The 20,122-nt window shown below is 43.9% G+C and overlaps 1 protein-coding gene across 1 annotated transcript in view; it reads right to left on the bottom strand.

Annotated features, from left to right (window-relative positions):
* Positions 1–20,122, bottom strand: part of MYO5C (myosin VC) — a 91,100-nt gene that overhangs the window by 28,053 nt on the left and 42,925 nt on the right. Inside the window, exons 19-30 of the mRNA XM_060095298.1 lie at positions 19,137–19,301; positions 17,835–17,928; positions 14,608–14,671; positions 11,765–11,945; positions 9,757–9,850; positions 9,433–9,496; positions 9,273–9,353; positions 7,884–8,064; positions 6,170–6,263; positions 5,432–5,495; positions 2,918–3,086; positions 1,708–1,795 (exon numbers count right to left, since the gene is read on the bottom strand). Coding sequence (XP_059951281.1) covers positions 1,708–1,795; positions 2,918–3,086; positions 5,432–5,495; positions 6,170–6,263; positions 7,884–8,064; positions 9,273–9,353; positions 9,433–9,496; positions 9,757–9,850; positions 11,765–11,945; positions 14,608–14,671; positions 17,835–17,928; positions 19,137–19,301 — 1,339 coding nt within the window. The remainder of the gene's footprint in view (positions 1–1,707; positions 1,796–2,917; positions 3,087–5,431; positions 5,496–6,169; positions 6,264–7,883; positions 8,065–9,272; positions 9,354–9,432; positions 9,497–9,756; positions 9,851–11,764; positions 11,946–14,607; positions 14,672–17,834; positions 17,929–19,136; positions 19,302–20,122) is intronic.

Genomic DNA, 20,122 nt, shown 5'->3' with positions numbered 1-20,122 from the left:
ATGATCCTTTTTGACCCAGCTCCTAGAGAAATGGAAATAAAAACAAAAATAAACAAATGGGACCTAATGAAACTTCAAAGCTTTTGCACAGCAAAGGAAACCATAAACAAGACCAAAAGAATGGGAGAAAATATTTGCAAATGAAGCAACTGACAAAGGATTAATCTCCAAGATTTACAAGCCGTTCACACAGCTCAGTAACAAAAAAACAAACAACCCAATCCAAAAATGGGCAGAAGACCTAAACAGACATTTCCCCCAAGAAGATATACAGATTGCCAACAAACACATGAAAGAATGCTCAACATCATTAATCATTGGAGAAATGCAAATCAAAACTACAGTGAGACATCATCTCACACCAGTCAGAATGGCCATCATCAGAAAGTCTAGAAACAATAAATGCTGGAGAGGGTGTGGAGAAAAGGGAACACTCTTGCACTGTTGGTGGGAATGTAAATTGATACAGCCAGTATGGAGAACAGTATGGAGGTTCCTTAAAAAACTACAAACAGAACTACCATGCGACACAGCAATCCCACTACTGGGCATATACCCTGAGAAAACCATAATTCAAAAAGAGTCATGTACCAAAATGTTCATTGCAGCTCTATTTACAATAGCCAGGACATGGAGGCAACCTAGGTGTCCATCATCGGATGAATGGATAGAGAAGATGTGGCACATGTATACAATGCAATATTACTCAGCCATAAAAAGAAACGAAATTGAGATATTTGTAGTGAGGTCGATGGACCTAGAGACTGTCATACAGAGTGAAGTTAAGTCAGAAAGAGAAAAACAAATACCATATGCTAACACATATATATGGAATCTAAGAAAAAAAAAGGTCATTAAGAACCTAGGGGTAAGATGGGAATAAAGACACAGACCTAATAGAGAATGGACTTGAGGATATGGGGAGGGGGAAGGGTAAGCTGTGACAAAGTGAGAGAGTGCCATGGACATAATTATACACTACCAAACGTAAAATAGCTAGATAGTGGGAAGCTGCTGCATAGCACAGGGAGATCAGCTTGGTGGTTTGTGACCACCTAGAGGGGTGGGATAGGGAAGGTGGGAGGGAGGGAGACACAAGAGGGAAGATATATGGGAACATATGTATATGTATAACTGATTCATTTTGTTATAAAGCAGAAACTAACACACCATTGTAAAGCAATTATACTCCAATAAAGATGTAAAAAAAAAAAGAAGCGGGTGAAGGAAAGAAAGGCAGAGGGTCCTTTTCCCAGGATCTCATGAGGACACTCAGTGTGCAGTTCAGTCCATGTTTAGGGCTGCTGTCCAGCTTCTTAGTTGTCTATTTCTTTTTTCTAATAGAAACTGGGATATTGATTCCATGTCACTGAGAGAGGAAATAAATTTTAAAGCCATTAAAGTTGAAACTTTTTCAGTTTCATTTTTACAAGGAGAGAGCTAACAGAGAAAGAGGTTAAAAGTAGTCATTCCAGGGTGTCCCTTACAATTGCATGAGCATATCTGGTATCATCTGAGAGGTGGTGAGCTATCTTCCTGCCTTGAAGGATCCTTCCATTAGCCCATCACTGAGCCCCAAATCCACCAGTTGAGATCCATTCCTTTGGTTTTCAAATTCTTTGGACCACATCAGGAAATAACATGTCAACACATGTGGACCTTAGCTGAAAGTTCAAAAAATAGGAAAGTGAATGTTATTTTTCCTACCTTTTTCAATTGTCTTGGTTAGAGTCTTCACTTGATCTTGTAACTTTTTAATCACTCTGTCCTTCATGTCTAACACTTCTTCAAGATCCTACAGAAATCAAAAGAAACAAGGACATGAGCTCAGAAGCATCTTAACCTATTTATTTTTACTTTATTTATATATATATATATATATATATATATATATATACATATGTATGTATATTGTGGCTGTGCTGGGTCTTCGTTTCTGTGCGAGGGCTTTCTCTAGTTGCGGCAAGCCGGGGCCACTCTTCATTGTGGTGCGTGGGCCTCTCACTATCATGGCCTCTCTTGTTGTGGAGCACAGGCTCCAGATGCGCAGGCTCAGTAGTTGTGGCTCATGGGTCTAGTTCCTCCGCGGCATGTGGGAACTTCCTGGACCGGGGCACGAACCTGTGTCCCCTGCATCAGCAGGCGGACTCTCAACCACTGCGCCACCAGGGAAGCCCCTACCTTATCATGTTTTTCTTGTGAGATAGGAAATGAGGGACCCTGACAACAGGGAGCAGGGCCCGTGGACATGTGTAGGCTGACCAACGCCTGGGTGAGCCCTCCCCTGGTCATGGTCTTGGAGGTTGCCGGGCCAGGAAGCGGCCTGTGAGCATCCATCTCCCAGGAAAGCACCCAATCTGCTACTTTGGTGCTTCTCATTCTTGTGGGTTTCACACACCAATAAAATTTCAAAAGAACTGCCGGAAGCTGACAGAGTTGCCAGATATCATTTTGACAAGGGCATTGACAATCTGATGAAGATTTTCACAAGTTAAAAAGTTAGTCATCTACTATCATGACCATTGCATAGAAGAACATTTTGACTCTGAAAACTGCAGGAAGGGCACACCCCCCAGAAGCAAGCAGAGGCCTTTGTTGGGGTAAGCTCTGCTCAGAGGTCACACATCAGCCTACCACCCTCAAGGTGCTCTGGGCCAGGGCGTCATCATCTCAGATGGGTGCCGTCGATGGGACAGTGCTCAGGTCCTCACCACCCGTCCTCTCTCAGCCCTCGTTAATCCCCAGGCTCCCCTGAGGCAGCTGTAACCTCAGAGACCACCTGTCTTTTGAGATAAGGAAACAGACTGCTCTGGTGGGAGGCAGATGCTGCTCATTGGATGCTTTAGGTGGCCTGACCCCCTTCAGTGATGTCTGCATATGCAGGCATCACTTATCAACAAGTGACAAAACTCCTCACCGTGTGCTCCACAGTGAGGCAAGATGCTTCCTGCTGGAAACTACTCTTGACTTCACTTTCAGTTTCAAATTGTTTCCTCAAGTGCTTGCTGGCCTCCTGCATTTCATGAATCTTATCCATCAGCTTCTCTTTCTCTTTGGTATGCATTTCATTTGGGGCTTCTATGGTTCTGAGAAAAGGATTAGGAAATTTTGGTATCAGTTTGACCGTCATGGAAATGTCTCTCATTGTCATAGCAAGCAGTGATATTTCCAATCATTGTCATAGCAAGCAGTGATATTTCCAAAGATGGCAAAATACTTTGGCCACTTTATGTGTAAAGCAGGTGGTACCTGAATAGGGGAGTGCTCAAAGTGGGAGGAAGAGATCAGGGTTCGTGGGGTATAAAAGTCCACGTCTGCTCCAGTCTCCTTAACCTGATAAGAAGTTCTTGTCCCCACCTGCCTACACCCTTTGACTGCTCCCACAGGACATCCATACCCACTTACACTCTTATGACCAAAAGCTCGCTAATTATCTCCTTTGTGAAAAGAATGGGAACAGGTACTCCAAAACCCAGCGATCAGACAGAGAAGAAAAACCCATCCAAAGAGTTCCAAAATGGTGCTCACCACTTTCCTACTGTTTTGGGCCCTCATTTCGCCCCAATCCTACCAAAGAAGTCCCATGATGAAAAATGCTCCCTGGGACATAGAGTGTCCATTTACTGTTCTTAAAATCAAGTATCTCAAGGATTTTTAAATTGGAATGGAACACTGATGACAAATTTGACATCTATTCCTCTGATGATTTAACTAATAATATGGGAGTCAATTTTAATCTGATGAGGATGACTTAGAAATGACTGTGAATAAAATTCACAGTGAAGAAGTCAGGGTAACTGACTTTTCTGAAGATTATAAAGTTTTACAAAATATTTTGACCATACAAAACTGCAATCTAATCTAAGTTATAAAAACTATTATTTGTTATAAGCAATGTTTTGTGGTATGGAAAAACACTAGGATGTAAAATGGTACCTTACTAATGAGTGTGAAACTCTAAAACTGTAATTCCAACTTGAGTTACGTATAAATAAGTAAATCTATATTTTATTACAAAAGCATTGAATTAAAATAGCTTCAAAAACATTTTTAGAAAAGGGAACCCTCTTGCACTGTTGGTGTGAATGTAAATTGATACAGCCACTATGGAGAACAGTAATGGAGGTTCCTTAAAAAACAAAAAATAGAACAACCATATGACCCAGCAATCCCACTACTGGGCATATACCCTGAGAAAACCATAATTCAAAAAGAGTCATGTACCACAATGTTTATTGCAGCACTATTTACAATAGCCAGGACATGGAAGCAACCTAAGGGCATTGACAATCTGATGGACACTTAAGTATCCATCGACAGATGAATGGATAAAAAAGATGTGGCACGTATATACAATGGAATATTACTCAGCCATAAAAGAAACAAAATTGAGTTATTTGTAGTGAGGTGGACGGACCTAGAGTCTGTCATACAGAGTGAAGTCAGTCAGAAAGAGAAAAACAAATACCGTATGCTAACACATATATATGGAATCTTAAAAAAAAATGGTTCTGATGAACCTAGGGGCAGGACAGGAATAAAGACACAGATGTAGAGAATGGACTTGAGGACGTGAGGAGGGGGAAGGGTAAGCTGGGACGAAGTGAGAGAGTGGCATGGACATATATATACTACCAAATGTAAAATAGATAGCTAGTGGGAAGCAGCTGCATAGCACAGGGAGATCAGCTCAGTGCCTTGCGACCACCTAGAGGGGTGGGATCAGGAGGGTGGGAGGCAGACGCAAGAGGGAGGGGATATGGGGATATACATACGCACATAGCTGATTCACTTTGTTATACAGCAGAAACTAACACACCATCGTAAAGCAATTATACTCCAATAAAGATGCTAAAAAAAAAAACCCCAAAAAACAAAAAACCCCACCATTTTTAAAAAAGTATCTCAACAAGCTGGTGGCACAACATTTTCCTCACAAGGCTCTACCAGGCCCTCTGTTGGTCAGGATTTAATTTGGGGGGTTTATCGATGAAGATTCTCTATCAACATGGATTTTAAGCCTTACCCTAAGTGGTCTGCTGAGAGAGAAACTGTTCTCTTTCACATGATCTTATGTTATCAATTTTTTTCTGAAGAGATAATTCATGCGTATGGCATGATGTTCTAAGGGTATAAAAGTCTACACAGTGAAAAGTAAGTCTCCTCCCTCCCCTATGCAGCAGCCACCCAGTTACCCTCCCTGCAGGCAACCAATGTTTTGTTTCATTTCTCATACACTCTCCCAGAGAAGGGTGTGTGTGTGTGTACACATGTATTTCTTTTCTTCACACTTGAATGCTAACAAATTATATATCTTAATTAACACCTTGCTTTTTTGGTTTAATAACCTTTCTTTGGTATCACCCACAATTTCAGAAAAGAAAAGCATTACATGAACGTGAACCTGAGGTACATGCACGATGATACTTACTTTCTTTGCGTTCCTTCCTCTTCCTGATTGTGATTCAACTGATTACACAACTCTTCTAGTTTTCCTATAATGAGAAGAACTATCAGTCCTTTGGTGGTCATGTCACTGCATTCTGATTTCGGTTTGGTCATATTTTCATATTTTCAGTTATCAGGGGTTCAAAACTGTACCCAGCTACAGATTAGGTTTTATGTGGTCTGAACAGTGTTTAAAAACTTTTCAAGCCATTATTTAAAAATTGTGATATTTCAGGGCTTCCCTGGTGGCACAGTGGTTAAGAGTCCGCCTGCCGATGCAGGGGACATGGGTTTGTGTCCCCGTCCAGGAGGATCCCACATGTCGCGGAGCGGCTGGGCCTGTGAGCCATGGCCGCTGAGCCTGCGCGTCCGGAGCCTGTGCTCTGCAATGGGAGAGGCCACAACAGTGAGAGGCCCGCGTACCGAAAAAAAAAAAAAAAGTGATATTTCACATAAAAACCTGGATTTCTGGTTTTTCTTTAAAAATAGGAATATCAAGTAATACTGGGGCCCAGATTCTTACTTGCTAACAATCAATGGACCCTGGAGGCAGCTGCCGCCTTTAAATGCCTATGAACCTTAATGTACTGTCCACCCAGCCCATTTCTCACATTTATGTCACCTGCCTGGCTCCACGGAGAATCAGTCTGAGGATGATTTTTTGGTCATTTCCTGGATACAGGAAACCATTCTCTAAAAGCAGCTTCATGGTTTCAGTTACCTTGCATGTTTTCAGCTTGTTCATTCAGGCGGATTTCAAGATCTTGCTTCTGTTTCTGCAGTTCTGCAATTTGCTGTTTAAAGTCTGGGATCATCTTTAGAGAAGAATTAGAAATATTAGAATACTTTCACGTATAAACTTTAAAATCTCAGAGCTGCTCAGAAGCAAACTAAACTGTCTAGGTCATTAACCCCATGGAACATACATCTAGTATAGTTGTGTAAGAGGGTTAGCCAAAGCATAGACTGGATTGATGGAACGTTGGTTTTTTTTTTTTACCTCAAGACCTATATAGTCACAAGAAATACCAGCATGCTCAGGGTGAGCGGTTCTCACATAGCTACAACCCTCCACATCTCCAAGGTCTCCTGGAGAGAAGGAAGTGTACATCTGGGAGGGCATACGGGAATTCTCTGCTGAGTTGAGGGAGGGATGATGTGACGAAATGGCAGCCAGTCTCTTTGGTCCAGGCCCAGAGACATTATCTCTTCATCTAGAAACATCTCAAAGGGGTCCTACCGTGCCCTCTGAATTCCAGGCTGTGCACGGCTCTGTTAGCAGAGGTCTGGAATGATCCAACATGTTTCATAATCCTCTGTCTTCGTCTAGCTAATATTTGTTGAAATGTCCATCATTTCCACCCCTAGTCACGTACGGAGAGTTTTTCTATTGTGCAAGTTTATGAAAACACCTGTGCCTCTGAAGTCCAAATGAAAAATACTTGTTTGACTGTGCAATTGGATTTCACTGCAAATTCCTCATTAAAGCATCACCCAAGGAATAAACAAAGATGTGCAGGTCCTTAACTACCGTTCCATACGTCCGCTGTGCCCAGGGTCACAAATGCTCACGTGCTGACACAGCACTGAGATTTCCTAATGCTTCCAGGCTATAGCGGGAGGAGGAGGAACCAGTAAAGAAGTAGAGAAGCAGCAGCCAGCGAGGTGGGATGAGAAGCCTGGGAGACCACAGTGTCCTGGAAGCCAGCAGAACAGAGAGGAGGGAGAGGGAGTCATTAACATCACCAAGTGCTGCTGAGAGACTAAGGGTGGAAAGGAACCCTCTGTGCTCAGCCCTGTGCAGGCAGATTCAGTTAGTGGCAGAGGCAGCCCACAGAATGGGGTGGCCACAGAGTAAACGGGAGGTGAGTGGAGAAATCACAGCCAGGTGGCATGGAGAAGTGTGGCCAAGTCCCCCAGAGAAATGGGGTGGTGGCTGCAAGGGGTGTGGGGTTAAGAAAGGATTGTTTTTGTTGAGAAGGTTCCTAAGGTATTTCTTCATGCCAATAGACATGACTGAGAAGAAAGGATGAGACAAATGACCGTGGGGAAGAACAGGCATCACAGAAGAAGGAAGCTGTTGAAACAGTGAGATGAGGGGCATGAGCAGGGCGACTGACCTTCTGAATGCACACCCCTCTCAAGAGGTACCTTTTTACCTTAATGCTTTTTGTTACTTGCGAAGGGGTTAGGGCTAGATTTAAAATGGATAGATTTAAGAGCACACACATCACAGAATTTGGACCTATCCTATGGTAAACCCTCTTAAAATGCTTTCCAGCCTGGGGTAATTTTATAGTTTTATCTTCTGAACCAGCTATTTCACTCCTGGGAAATGTAATCTGTTTTACAGCTGAGACACCGAATTTTACTCCACTAATGCATAATATCTCCGGAATAATGGCCACGACTGGGGCCCGTGGCTGAGACCATACCATGTTTTCTGATGTTAGCCTGGTAACTTCATGACGGATACTTTCATTGATGTCATTCTCTTCTCTAAATAATTTCTGAAGGTGGTTGATTTCCTGACTTAGATGCACCACTTTGAAGTTCAGAGCTTCAATCTCCTTTTCGTAGCAATCCTTCTGGGACTGGAGATGGCTCTCCAAAATGCTGTTAGAGGAGGGGTCAAGAAGTTAACTGCAGTCTTTCTTCTGCTGATGACTCGGAGTGTGTACTTCTGCAGCAGTTATGAAAACCCACAATTAAGAGCCAGGCGCTAAGCACATAAAGTTTACTTGTGTACACAAGGTTACAAGCTATGGAATTAGGAACATATAATTATAAACTCCTTCTAGCTGGTTAGGAAGTGTTATGTGGTGTTAACATGCAGTTAATGATAAGAAATTTTATTTTGGACATTATTAAAATTATATTTTTACTCTAATAATTAAAAAAATATGCTCTGTGTGATGCAACAATGATAAAGATACACGTTATGATACATTTTCCAAAACCCATAGAAGTGTACAACACCAAGAGTAAACCCTAGGGTAAACTATTGACTCTGGGTGATAATCATGTGTCAGCGTAGGTTCACCGGTTTTAAAAGATGTACCCTCTGGTGAGAGATGTTGATAATGGCTGTGCGTGTGTAGGGGTAGGATGTATATGAGAAACCTCTGTACTTTCTGTTCGGTTTGCTGTGAACCTAAAACTGCTCCAAAAATAGTTTACTAATTTTTAAAAAAGCAAACGCCTTAAATTTAAACATATCTATAAGGACTTCCCTGGTGGCGCAGTGGTTAAGAATCCACCTGCCAATGCAGGGGACACGGGTTTGAGCCCTGGTCCGGGAAGATCCCACATGCCACAGAGCAACTAAGCCTGTACACCACAACTACTGAGGTCATGTGCCACAACTACTGAAGCCCACGTGCCTAGAACCCATGCTCCGTAACAAGAGAAGCCACTGCAATGAGAAGCCCGCGCACCGCAATGAAGAGTAGCCCCCCATCACCACAACTAGAGAAAGCCTGCGCACAGCAACGAAGACCCAACACAGCCAAAAATAAAATAAATACATAAATAAATAAACATATTTATATATCTATAGCAACACTGGCTAACTTATTTGATATAGTCAGTTTTCACTGTATAGGTTATGGGTTTTATTACTTGGCCAGTTATCCCACAAAGAGATTGTTCTTCATTATTAAACTAATTTACTCAATCTTCAAAGAAATATTTCCAGGGACTATTAGACCATTCTACTGTAAGGAATTTACTTTGTCTACCAAATCTATGAAAGATAAACTTTTGAGTTTCCAATAGTACATTATCTCTGAAAAATCACAAAGAACCTGAGGGAAATTTCTCACCGTGTTGCTTTCTTTAGTCCTTCATAAGCAAACCAAAGTTCTCCATCCTCATTTAAATGTTCCAAATCTTCCGGAGAGAGCCTGCAACATGAGGAGGGTAAGAAAATCATCTTTCATGTGTTACCTTTTTATGAATGCTTGGTAATGCAAAAATGATTACCTGCTTCTTACATCTTCAGTGTTATAGCTCTCAAGAAGTTGTTTGGTGATTTCTGACATCTTTTCTGAGAGAAAAAGGCAGAACTGGTATAAATTACACTTTTTCCTAATTTCACTTTTCCCATTTCCTTTTTAAGGACCCAGTTCTCTAGCCCTTCAGACTCTCCAGCTAACCATCTCATCAGCTGACTAACCTACCAGCTATTCAACCAAGCAACTAACTAACCAGCCTCAGACCAATCAAAGGACATACTGCCTTAACAGTGACACCTATGATAAATTCAGCCCACACCCCAATGGACTCAGTGACTCGTATTTTCGTTACCTCTCATTTCCCGTTTCTGGGACTGCACATGTTTTTCCACGTCTATCTTCTGTGTCTGAAGTAGCTCTATCTCCTTTTCAAACTCAGAGACTGTCTGAATCCCAGCAATGATGGAACCAGGTGAAGAAAAAACAGCTATCATGATTTACATCAGGCAAAGGGAACACTATTACTGTTTTATTTATCTATGCAAGTTGTCCTAACTGCAGTTTCTCAGTTAAAATCTTGTTAAACCATCACTGCCCATAAAGCTTGGCCTTAAAACCTTGTTTAACTATCTAAAATACTGTGCTTCCCAGAGGTACTTGGTTGTAGCAATAGAATTAGCTTCCCTACTATAAAAAGGGAAAAAATAAGTACTTACTACAAGCTTGGGGAGGGGAGGGAGAGGGGAAGGAGCTGCGAGAAGTCAAGCACAGGGGCTAAGTTCTCTCTCACTGTATGATGAAATCTTGGATGCAAGGAAGTGGGCAAAGTCAAGGGTCTGGGCTCCAGCTACGTTTAGATGTGGCCCGGCGGCAGGGGCAGGGCATGCCCTGGAGGTCTGGAGTTGGCAGTGAGGGCGTGACCCGGGCCCAAGAGGGGCAGCTCTGGCTGTGGGGAAGAGGCTGGATTCTGCCTCTGTTCACCTGTGAGCTCAGGTTTGTGCTTTTGCAGCTATGGGAGCTGTTCAGAGGTGAATAACCCTTCCTGGGTATTTTCTCAGTTAGCCTAAGTGTTTTAAAGGTTAAAGCTCTTGTTTCCACAGGGGGTGAAAAGGCAGATCAAGTTGGCATTTACTGATCATTTTACATACACGACCTCATCCTTGTAACAGGCCTATAAGGTGAGTAGAATGACCTTTTATAGATCAGAAAACTGAAGCTGCATAAGCGTTACACGGCACGTTCAGGGTCACATGGACAGCTGACAGGGGACCCAGGACTATCCACCCTCAAGCCCAACTCTTGGTAATGTTTCAGTAAATGTTCCAAGTCCTATCTGTATTTACTTACCGGCTCATTATAACATGTATCATGATGACAATGGGTTTATTTTCTTTGAAAATCAGACTAATCTCCTTAATATACCACATTGGAGAGTGTGGATCATAGTTTTAGCTACCAAAGAGGAAACGAGTGACAAATATTGGTGCCGTACTCCAAGGGCAGCCACATGATTTCCCAAGATATAGACTGCAGCCAGATGACGTGACTCCCGGATTGACATCAGTCTTATGTGGCTGCTAAGAATGTAGGACTCATAGGCATATGTGGTCCTTCCAGATTCCACAGTCCAATCTACTACTTTCAAACAACAGGAAACTAGGGCCCAGAGAATACTGGCAGTTCTGCTAAGAAATTCAGAGGCAACCCAGGTATGATTCCATGACACATCTTCTAAACTATGCACGGGTACTCCTTGATGATTACAGAGGATATTTGTGTAATCATAACAATTATTCTACTAACATGTGTCTCACATATCTAGTGGAAGCTTAAAAGCTTTCCAACCTTACACTAAAATGGTCTGCCTTGAAGAATGGAGGGACAAACAGGTTTGTATTTTCCAATGGGGAAGGAATTTAGTTAAACCTTGATCGTCCAGGCATGGACCACTGCTTGTGTAGATTATCTGATAACACTTTTAAATGGAAGATTCTGATATGGGCATTTAATTTTAATACCAGTATTAACAGATATACAACGTGATGGATTATATAACAGGGGTTCACATCAATTTATAATTTAATATGGAAGTATTCTCTGGGTCAACATACTTGAACTTTATGTAAATGTAATTTTTACAAAGTTAGAAAGCTGACTTTTAAAACATAAAAAAACAGTATTGCTAAGTCAAAGGCAGCGGGGGGGTTTATACTTGGAAGGATTGGAGGAACTGGGGTCCTTTGGCTTTCTGCCCTCACATGGGTACTGTCAGCTGACCCTGCAGGGATGTGAAGTTCCTCCCTCTCATGCAGGTCAGAGGAGTCAGCCAAAGAGCTTGTGGGGGAGTGAGCAGCTCCTACCTTTGCCTGCTTGCTCAGCCGGGCCACCTCCCCTTTCAGGCCATCAGAGGTGGCCCGCTCTCCCTCCAGCTGATGCTGCAGTTGCATTTTCTCATCTTTGAGAGCTTCCATTTCTTCTTTCAAAAACCGGATCTGCTTCTCATAGTCTTGCATTTTCAGTTCAAAACTTTTTTCAAGAAGTCTAAGCAGCAAAAGAAAATTTTGAACCGTCTCTAAAGGCTTTTACCCTGAAGTAGAACTACAGATCATTTGGAAAATAAGAGGCTTTTCCTTCAGAAAGGAAGAGCCAAGTTAAGACCTATTGTGAGGACAATGGTCTTCTGTTTAGCAGACTGCTTTCTGTCCCCTTAGGTTAAGGCAGCTTCTTACACCTTCTGATCAGAGAAGTGTGGCTCTACAGGGGTCACTCCGAGGACGCACAGGAGAGGGAGGCTAAATGTAAAGACTCAATGCTTGCTGGGGTCGTGTATCCCCCAAGCCGCCCCGGTTCCCCGTGGTCCCCTAAAGGGGCCACTTCACTCAGAAAAGACCGTGGCACATTCTGCTAAGTCCTGTACCCTGCCTCGAACCAAGGATCCTTGGACCAGTTTGGCTTAGTCCTAAACAAGTTAATATTTAGTCCTAAACAGTTAAATTGTTGTTAAATTAATAGCCATTTAATATGTGAAAGGGTTCAGCTCTTCAATCATTTTAGAATAAACTGCAGCAAACCCAGGTGCCCAAAAGGCCACAGAAAGCCAATTCCTTGTACGATGACTGCTCAATTGAGCCCAAGAAAGATAACCGAGAGAGATACAGAGCCTAGACCAGCCCTACACAGCTCACAGGGGCCCAGTCGGAATTGAAGCCATCCTAGGAGCTCTGTGAGTTTAAGAAATCATCTTCCCACTTGCTGGGCTGTCAACTCAGTCCATTTTATGACTTGCTTTTATAGCAGAAAGGGGAAAATCCTGAGGAAGAGAGTCATATTCCCAATAGGTTTTTGTTTCATTTCTTCTTACAGGTATTAACAAACTTTTAAACTTTGTTTTCAGATTAAAAAAAAAAACTACAGTGCTCCTAAGAGGCCAGGAAAATACATTTGATGAAGCAAACTGCAACCAGAAATCTTACGTAAAGAGAATCTCAGACGTGTAGCCTAAACTGAGCAGAAGTGTGTCCACTGACTGTGGCACCTCTGAGCCTCTCAAGGGTTGTGACAGGACCAAGTCTTCCCCAGTCAGCTGCCCAGGGACCAAAAGGAGCTGCAGGTGAGGGCTGATGAGGACTGCAAAGGGGTCAAAGTGACTTGGCCTCAGGCTGGCTCTCTAAGCCCCTGCTTGAAATGATCACTCCTAAGTGGCCCCAGAACACTAGCAGATGCCAACAGCTGAGCTCCTCTATCCTAGAGTTTAGAGTTCACTGAAAAACAGACTTTTCAAGGTAAAGAGTTAACTATCCCTATTTAAAAACTGATGTAAGTATGACCCAGCAATTGCAGTCCTAGGTATATATCCGAAGAAAATGAAAACATTAATTCACAAGGATACATGCACGCCAATGTTCACAGCAGCACTATTTACAATAGCCAAGATATGGAAGCGTCCTAAGTGTCCATCAACAAATGAATGGATAAAGAAGATGTGGCATATGTATACAATGGAATATTACTCAGCCATAAAAAAAAGAAAATTTTCCATTTGCAACAACATGGATGAAACTGGAGGGTATAATACCTTAGTGAAATAAGTCAGACAGAGAAAGACAAATACTGTGTGTTATCACTTATATGTGGAATCTAAAAAATAAAACAAATGAATGAATGTAGCAAAACAGAAACAGACTCACAGAGAACAAACTAGTGGCTACCAGTGGGGACAGGGAAGGTGGAGGGGCAAGAAAGGGGTAGGGGATTAAGAGGTACAAACTACTATGTATAAAATAAATAAGCTAAAGGATATATTATATAACACAGGGAATATTAGCTAATATCTTATAATAACTATAAATGGAGTACAATGTATAAAAATTTTGAATCACTATGTTATACACATGAAACTAATATTATAAATCAACGATACATCAAAAAAAACAACTGATGTAGGATCATGAAACACTCTATGTATCTGTTAACTCTTGGAGATTTTCAGTGACACTCCCTTCCCCTAACTGCTTAGCATCCTGCCCCCTTCATCCAGACCCAGGTTCTCCTGCTAACTAACTTCACAGGGAAGTTGTATATCCTGCCACCCAGGCAGCCCTGTGCCTTCTAGCCTTGGACAGAGATATGCAAGAATGTTCCATCTCTCCCCAACACCCTGCCATGAATCCCTACCTGGAGATCTAAAAACCTGTGAGTTGACTTCTTAAGAGAGGGGGGCACAGACTGGAGCCTCCAGACCTTAGCAAAGGATTTGACAGTGAGACAGGAAAGGCAGGGCTGGTACAGTACAAGCTCATGGGACCTGCCTTAATTTTTGTGAGGTGGGTTACACACCTTACTGTCTGAGACAAGAGTCAACTTTACAGATAAAATGTGGGGGGTGAGGGGAAGGAAGGGAGGTTTATTTATGAGGCAATAATTTTCATTCTTGGACTTGATGGAAGGTGAAGAGGTGGCAGTCTCTGAACTTCTCACTGTCTTGGCAATAAAGGTCCACTGTGCCCACAACTCCAGAACCTGTGCAGTGTCTGAGAGGTGCACACTGGGGACTTAGCTCTCACAAAGCTCAATCTCTCACTTCCTAAAAATATTCACACCCTGCTCTCCTGTATCTGTGATCTGCTACCTGCAAGCTGAGAAGCAAAACAGAAAACAGCAGAGAGAAAAAAGCAGTGGCTTTAAGGCAAATGAGGTTTCATACATTCTCTGTCGTTCTTCTTTCTGCACATCAGCAAAGAGCTGTTTGGTGAGGCTGTCCATTTTTTCTGTGAAAGAGAATGAATGCTCTTTGAAATGTGTCCGCAAAGCAATGCCTTGATTGTTTCATGTCACATTTAAGAAAGTGAGAATGTAAGAACAATCATGTGATATTTATGATTAATGGGACTTAAGATGAGAGTATAATTGTCTTTTTTTTTTTTTTGCGGTACGCGGGCCTCTCACTGTTGTGGCCTCTCCCGTTGTGGAGCACAGGCTCCAGACGCGCAGGTTCAGCGGCCATGGCTCACAGGCCCAGCCGCTACGCGGCATGTGGGATCTTCCCGGACCGGGGCACGAACCCGTGTCCCCTGCATCGGCAGGCGGACTCTCAACCACTGCGCCACCAGCGAAGCCCTATAATTGTCATTTTTTATAAGTTTGAAATAGATAAGGGGGTTTCAAAATAATAACCCTCACAAATCTGTTGTGTTGGAATCTATAAATAGTTTCACTCAGAGTACTTTTATTGGTCTGAATACCATTTGCTTTATTAAAATAGATACGTTGGCTTTGAGACAATAAATATTATTATTAAAAATAAATAGAAACCCTTTGGGAAGAAGATGATCAATTTATGATAGGGGTTCTCAATCTCAGCACTATTGATGCTTCGGGCTAGATAATTCTTTGCTGTGGAGAGGGGGCCATCCTGCTCATTGCAGGATGTTGACTGGCGTCCCTGGCTTCTACCCACTGGAGGTCAGTAGCACCTCTGCTCTAGCTGTGACACCAAAAATGTCTCCAGACTTTACCAAATGTCCCCTGGCGGGGGGTGGGGGGTGTGTGAACAAAAGGGCCTTGGTGGAGAATCACTCATTCATGATAACCAAGAAAATAATAAAGTGTCTGTCTTCATGTGGGGAGGAGGAAGTCTAAAAAGCCACTGTTGCCTTTAAATACAATACAAGAATCTAACACAAAGTGTAGGTTAAGTGGACACCTACCTGACCACTGGGAAACAATCACTGGGGTTCAAGACAGTCTCTGGTTAGGACAGCTCCACGTTCCCAATGTGTCCACACACAACAGGTGCCCTTCAGAATGGGAACAGGATTAACAGATGCAGCCCATCAAAGCCTGACAGCCTGATATGTGCTTAGCTGACACCTCGTCCTTGAGTTCTACCTCATTTCTGAGTCCTGCCCCAGAGGGGAGCCCAGGGATGAGGTGACAAGAGTAATCCTCCACATGACTTTGTATTTAAAAAATAAAAAAAAGCCAACAGTTTAATAGTTTGTCTAATGCAGTGTAAAATGTCCCTGAATCAAAATGACTGCTTCAGAATGTCATGAGTCAGCCAGAAAATACTAGGGAAAATGCTTAAGCTTTAATTTCGAAGATACCGTATTTGGTATAATTTAAGTGTTTAATTCATTCACAGAACTGACTTCAATTCTGGTGTTTACCACCTTGGGCTATTTGCAAATGGGCTAAAGAGGCTGCCCAAATGGGACTTTCTTCCCCAAAGCAATGAGATTTTGCCCAAGGTGGAATCTCAAAAAGGGGAAACAGCATTCGATAATATCCTTGAGTCCCACGTCACAAGAGTAAGTGGAAGTTGGTGCTTTTGTAAAACTCAGTTTGCCATGTGTAGGGAGACCCACGGGATAAGCAGTTTATAAACATGGGGTGTGAAAGCTTTCAGGCACTTTTTAGAAGGAGCTATAAAATTACCCACCCAAACATGTCAATGCTGTCAAGAATATAATTTTCAGGATATACTTGTGGGAATTTAAAATTTTTTGTGGGAAATTCCACTTAAAGAAGTTAGAAAGAAGGACAAACACTCAAGAGGAATGGATTGTAATTAAAAAGCCCTTACCTAATTCAGGTTCAAGTTTTCTCACAGACCTCTAACCTCTTCCTGTCCATCACTGCCACGTACGTGGGCCCCAGCACCCACATCATCAGCCCTTAGAGACAGGGTGCAGGGCACACAGTATCTGCAGCAGGAGGTTATGCTCATCCTGGGCATCACCTGAACACCCTGCCTGCTCTGCTGGCCAGGTCTCAGGATGTTTACTTCCTCCTCCCGACATGTGCTTCTCCTGCACTCTGACCTGAACCCCCAGGGCTTAGTGCTGCTCCAGATGCTGGCACATCCACCAACAGCTGGGCCTAAGGGGTGTGCTAGATCCCCAGGCCTGAACCCTTGCACTCTTGCCCCCATGCTGGAGCTTAAGGAATAGCTCCTGGACACGACAGATAATCCAGTGTGGTGATTTAAACTACCTGGTGAGGAACCACTAGGCTCATGTTCCTGCTGCCTTTTCTGGGATTTAGCAAGGGCCTGCAATTAGAATTTGGGTCGGACAAGTACAGATGGACAGAGCTAGGCTAAGGATGGCTGCTCCACACTCCAAAGGAAAGTGTTACTGCTGGTCCCTAGGGCCTGCATCTGACAGCTCAGGGCTAATGTAGCTCAGTGCTAAGCAGGGCCCTTTGTTCAGGGCCAGGACAGTGGCAGAGGACCTGGGTACCACTTAGACTAAGTAACTTGGACAGAGCTGAAATCTGAGTGCAAATCCTTGGTAAGCCACAAACATTATCCCAACACTGCCCTGGACAATGTATCAGAATGACTACAAGGTTTAAAAAAATACAGACTCTGGGGCTTCCCTAGTGGTGCAGTGGTTGAGAGTCCGCCTACCGATGCAGGGGACACGGGTTCGTGCCCCTGTCCAGGAAGATCCCACATGCCGCGGAGTGGCTGGGCCTGTGAGCCATGGCCGTGGGGCCTGCGCGTCTGGAGGCTGTGCTCCGCAATGGGAGGGGCCACAACAGTGAGAGGCCCGCGTACCGCAAAGAAAAAAAAAAAATACAGACTCTGAACCATACCTGCCACCACCACCCACTGATACTCCCCCACCCCATCTTCTGATATCACAGCTCCAGGCTGACGGCCCACCCATCGGTACTTTGTAAATGGCTCAGGAGGTTCTGAGACAGGGACGGCCGTGCTCCGACAAAAGATGGAAATAAACCGGATGAATCTGTAGGGTACAGCTGCCACGATTTAAATAAAGTTATCCTCTGTGGAGTGAAAGTTTTCTCATTATGCCAGAGCCTCCTGGTCCAGCCTGAAACTCAGTTCCCACCCAGTACCTATTTCCTGAATGACTGGACTTGTGAACGGGTGAATGTGTGTCGGGTCACCTTGGGCTTTACCTTTCAACTCCTCAGTCTTCTCTTGAAGCTTCAGCTGTATTTGTTCTTTTTGTATTTCCAATTCTGAATTACGCTTCTGAAGCTTTGCCAATGTCTAGCAAAGGGAAGAAAAAAATGCTTTTTTGAAAACCTCGCTTTGAGTTTTGTCACCACTGCCTGTATATTTTTAAATTAGTATTTTTTGGTCTCGGCTCCCATCCATAGGTAACAGCCGGCACCAGCCCACCAAGACGTTGTGTTTAGCTCCACGTGCAAGGGCTCCATGTGACTTCAACAGACACTAGTTCCCAGCCTCGCCCAGAAATGGCTGAAATCAAGGAGAAAGAACCAAACCCAAGGTCTTCCCAAAGTCAAGGAAACTTCTCTGTCTTTTTCTTGGCCAGGGTATTTATATATTTAATATAAGAAATTTATGATATAAAATGGATTCACACTTAGAGACTCAGGAAGGATGTGTGATCACGACCGAAGTTCTCTTGTCAAGTGCCTGCTGGGCTGGCAGCTGGGGGCCCCTGGGTGCTGACGGCTGGTGACTGGCAGTGAGGGGGATGCCAGCAGCCGTGTTGGTGCAGCCAGGCATCTGGTCGTGGGGAGGGCTAAGGGATGCCCTGGGGCTCCAGACTGCCACTACGGTGGGTGCTGTGGCACCTCAGAAGGTGCAGAACGGATGGTAATGAAGCCCACCTGCTTGGAGGACCGCAGTTCACGCTTTTGCAGGGCTCTATGACAGTCACTTGGTTAAATGATTTTATCTGACAATTTTATCTTCACAATAATTCTGTCAGTCCCTTTTTGTTATGAGGAAACCAAAATTCAGAGAGGGTAAGTGACTTGTCCAAGGTTGCCCAGAGAAGATTTGAGCCTGGGATATCTGGTTTTTCTGTCTACTGCTCTTTTTACGACACCACAGAGACGAAAACCTGCCCATGCTTTGCACTGCTGCTCTGGGGACGATGCTTCCAGGATGCACACCAGGTGGACAGGTGACAGGAGATCAAGGTCATGCTGGAAGAGAGGGAAGCATCTGACCAGGGCTCTTTCTCAGGCCCTTCATCACTTTACAGACGTGGGAAGGAAGAGGAAACCTTATATTGTGCTTCTTGAAGCATTAGCCTCCTCTTCTGCCCCCCCACCCTGGACTCCAGGCCTCAGATTTCCCCTCCCCTAGGATGCAGGCTCTCTTCGGTAATGGAAGCCAATGGCAAAATCTGATTTGCTCTGCAGAAGTCTACTCTGTGGGAAAGTGCTGCACTGTGATCTCTTTCACGGCACGACTCACAGCCTACGCCCACAGGCACAGACCTCTTCCACGGAAGCCTTGTACCTCCTCCCCTTCTCCTCATAATTCTGCCTGTGGGTGGCTGCTCTGTCCAGCTCTGATTCCAGTTTCTGAATCTTCTCCACGTCACCGGCCTGAAGAGCAGCCAGGCTGGTCAGCTTTTCCACCAGCCCATGGTTCTCTCTGTTCTAGAGGAAAGAAACATCCTATACTTAGGGGTTTAACAAATATAAAGAAGCTGTTCCATTTGCTCCTCACAACTTCTCATCTAAATCGGAGGTTTCTTTACACTGACCCCAGTTATCATTCCAATGGCATGTATGAGCACCTTCAACCTAGTGAAATAGGGATGCAGAGCTAGTTAGGCAAATGCCTTCCTGAGCGGGTGGCTCTTTTAGTGCAACCCTGGAGCTCCAGGACAGCCCTAATGTGGTGGGCTGAGCTGTGTCCCCTCCATCCCCCCAAATCCACATGTTGAAGTGCTAACCACCAGTACCTCAGAACGTCACTGTATTTAGAGATTGGGTCTTTAAAGATGTAATTAAGGTAAAACGAGGTCATACAGGTGGGCCCTAATCCAGTATGACTGGTGTCCTTATGAGAAGAGATTAGGACCCAGACACACACAGAGGGAAGATGATGTGAAGACACAGGGAGAGGAAGACCATGTGTAAGCTAAGGAGAAACCCCTCGGGAGAGACCAACGCTGCCAACACCTTGATCTTGGACTTTCGGCCTCCAGCACTGTGAGAAAATAAATGTCTGTTGTTTAAGCCGCCCAGTCTGTACTGGCTTGTTATGGCAGCCCTAAGCATATGAACACCTAGAAAGGAGCTCAGGGTGTGTGGACACTCCCACGGGCCCTGCTCCCACTTGGCCAGGGCTGTTTTTCAATGCTGTTCTCCACAAACTATATAACATGCAGGCCTGCTGCACAACAGCACAAGGAGGGGGAACTTTATCAAAACCTACAGTTTCTTGTCTGCACATTCATCCATTCACCAACGAC

Source organism: Mesoplodon densirostris, chromosome 4 (genome assembly GCF_025265405.1).
Source record: "Mesoplodon densirostris isolate mMesDen1 chromosome 4, mMesDen1 primary haplotype, whole genome shotgun sequence".
Classification (NCBI taxonomy): domain Eukaryota; kingdom Metazoa; phylum Chordata; class Mammalia; order Artiodactyla; family Ziphiidae; genus Mesoplodon; species Mesoplodon densirostris.
This window is presented reverse-complemented; position numbering and strand designations above follow the sequence as displayed.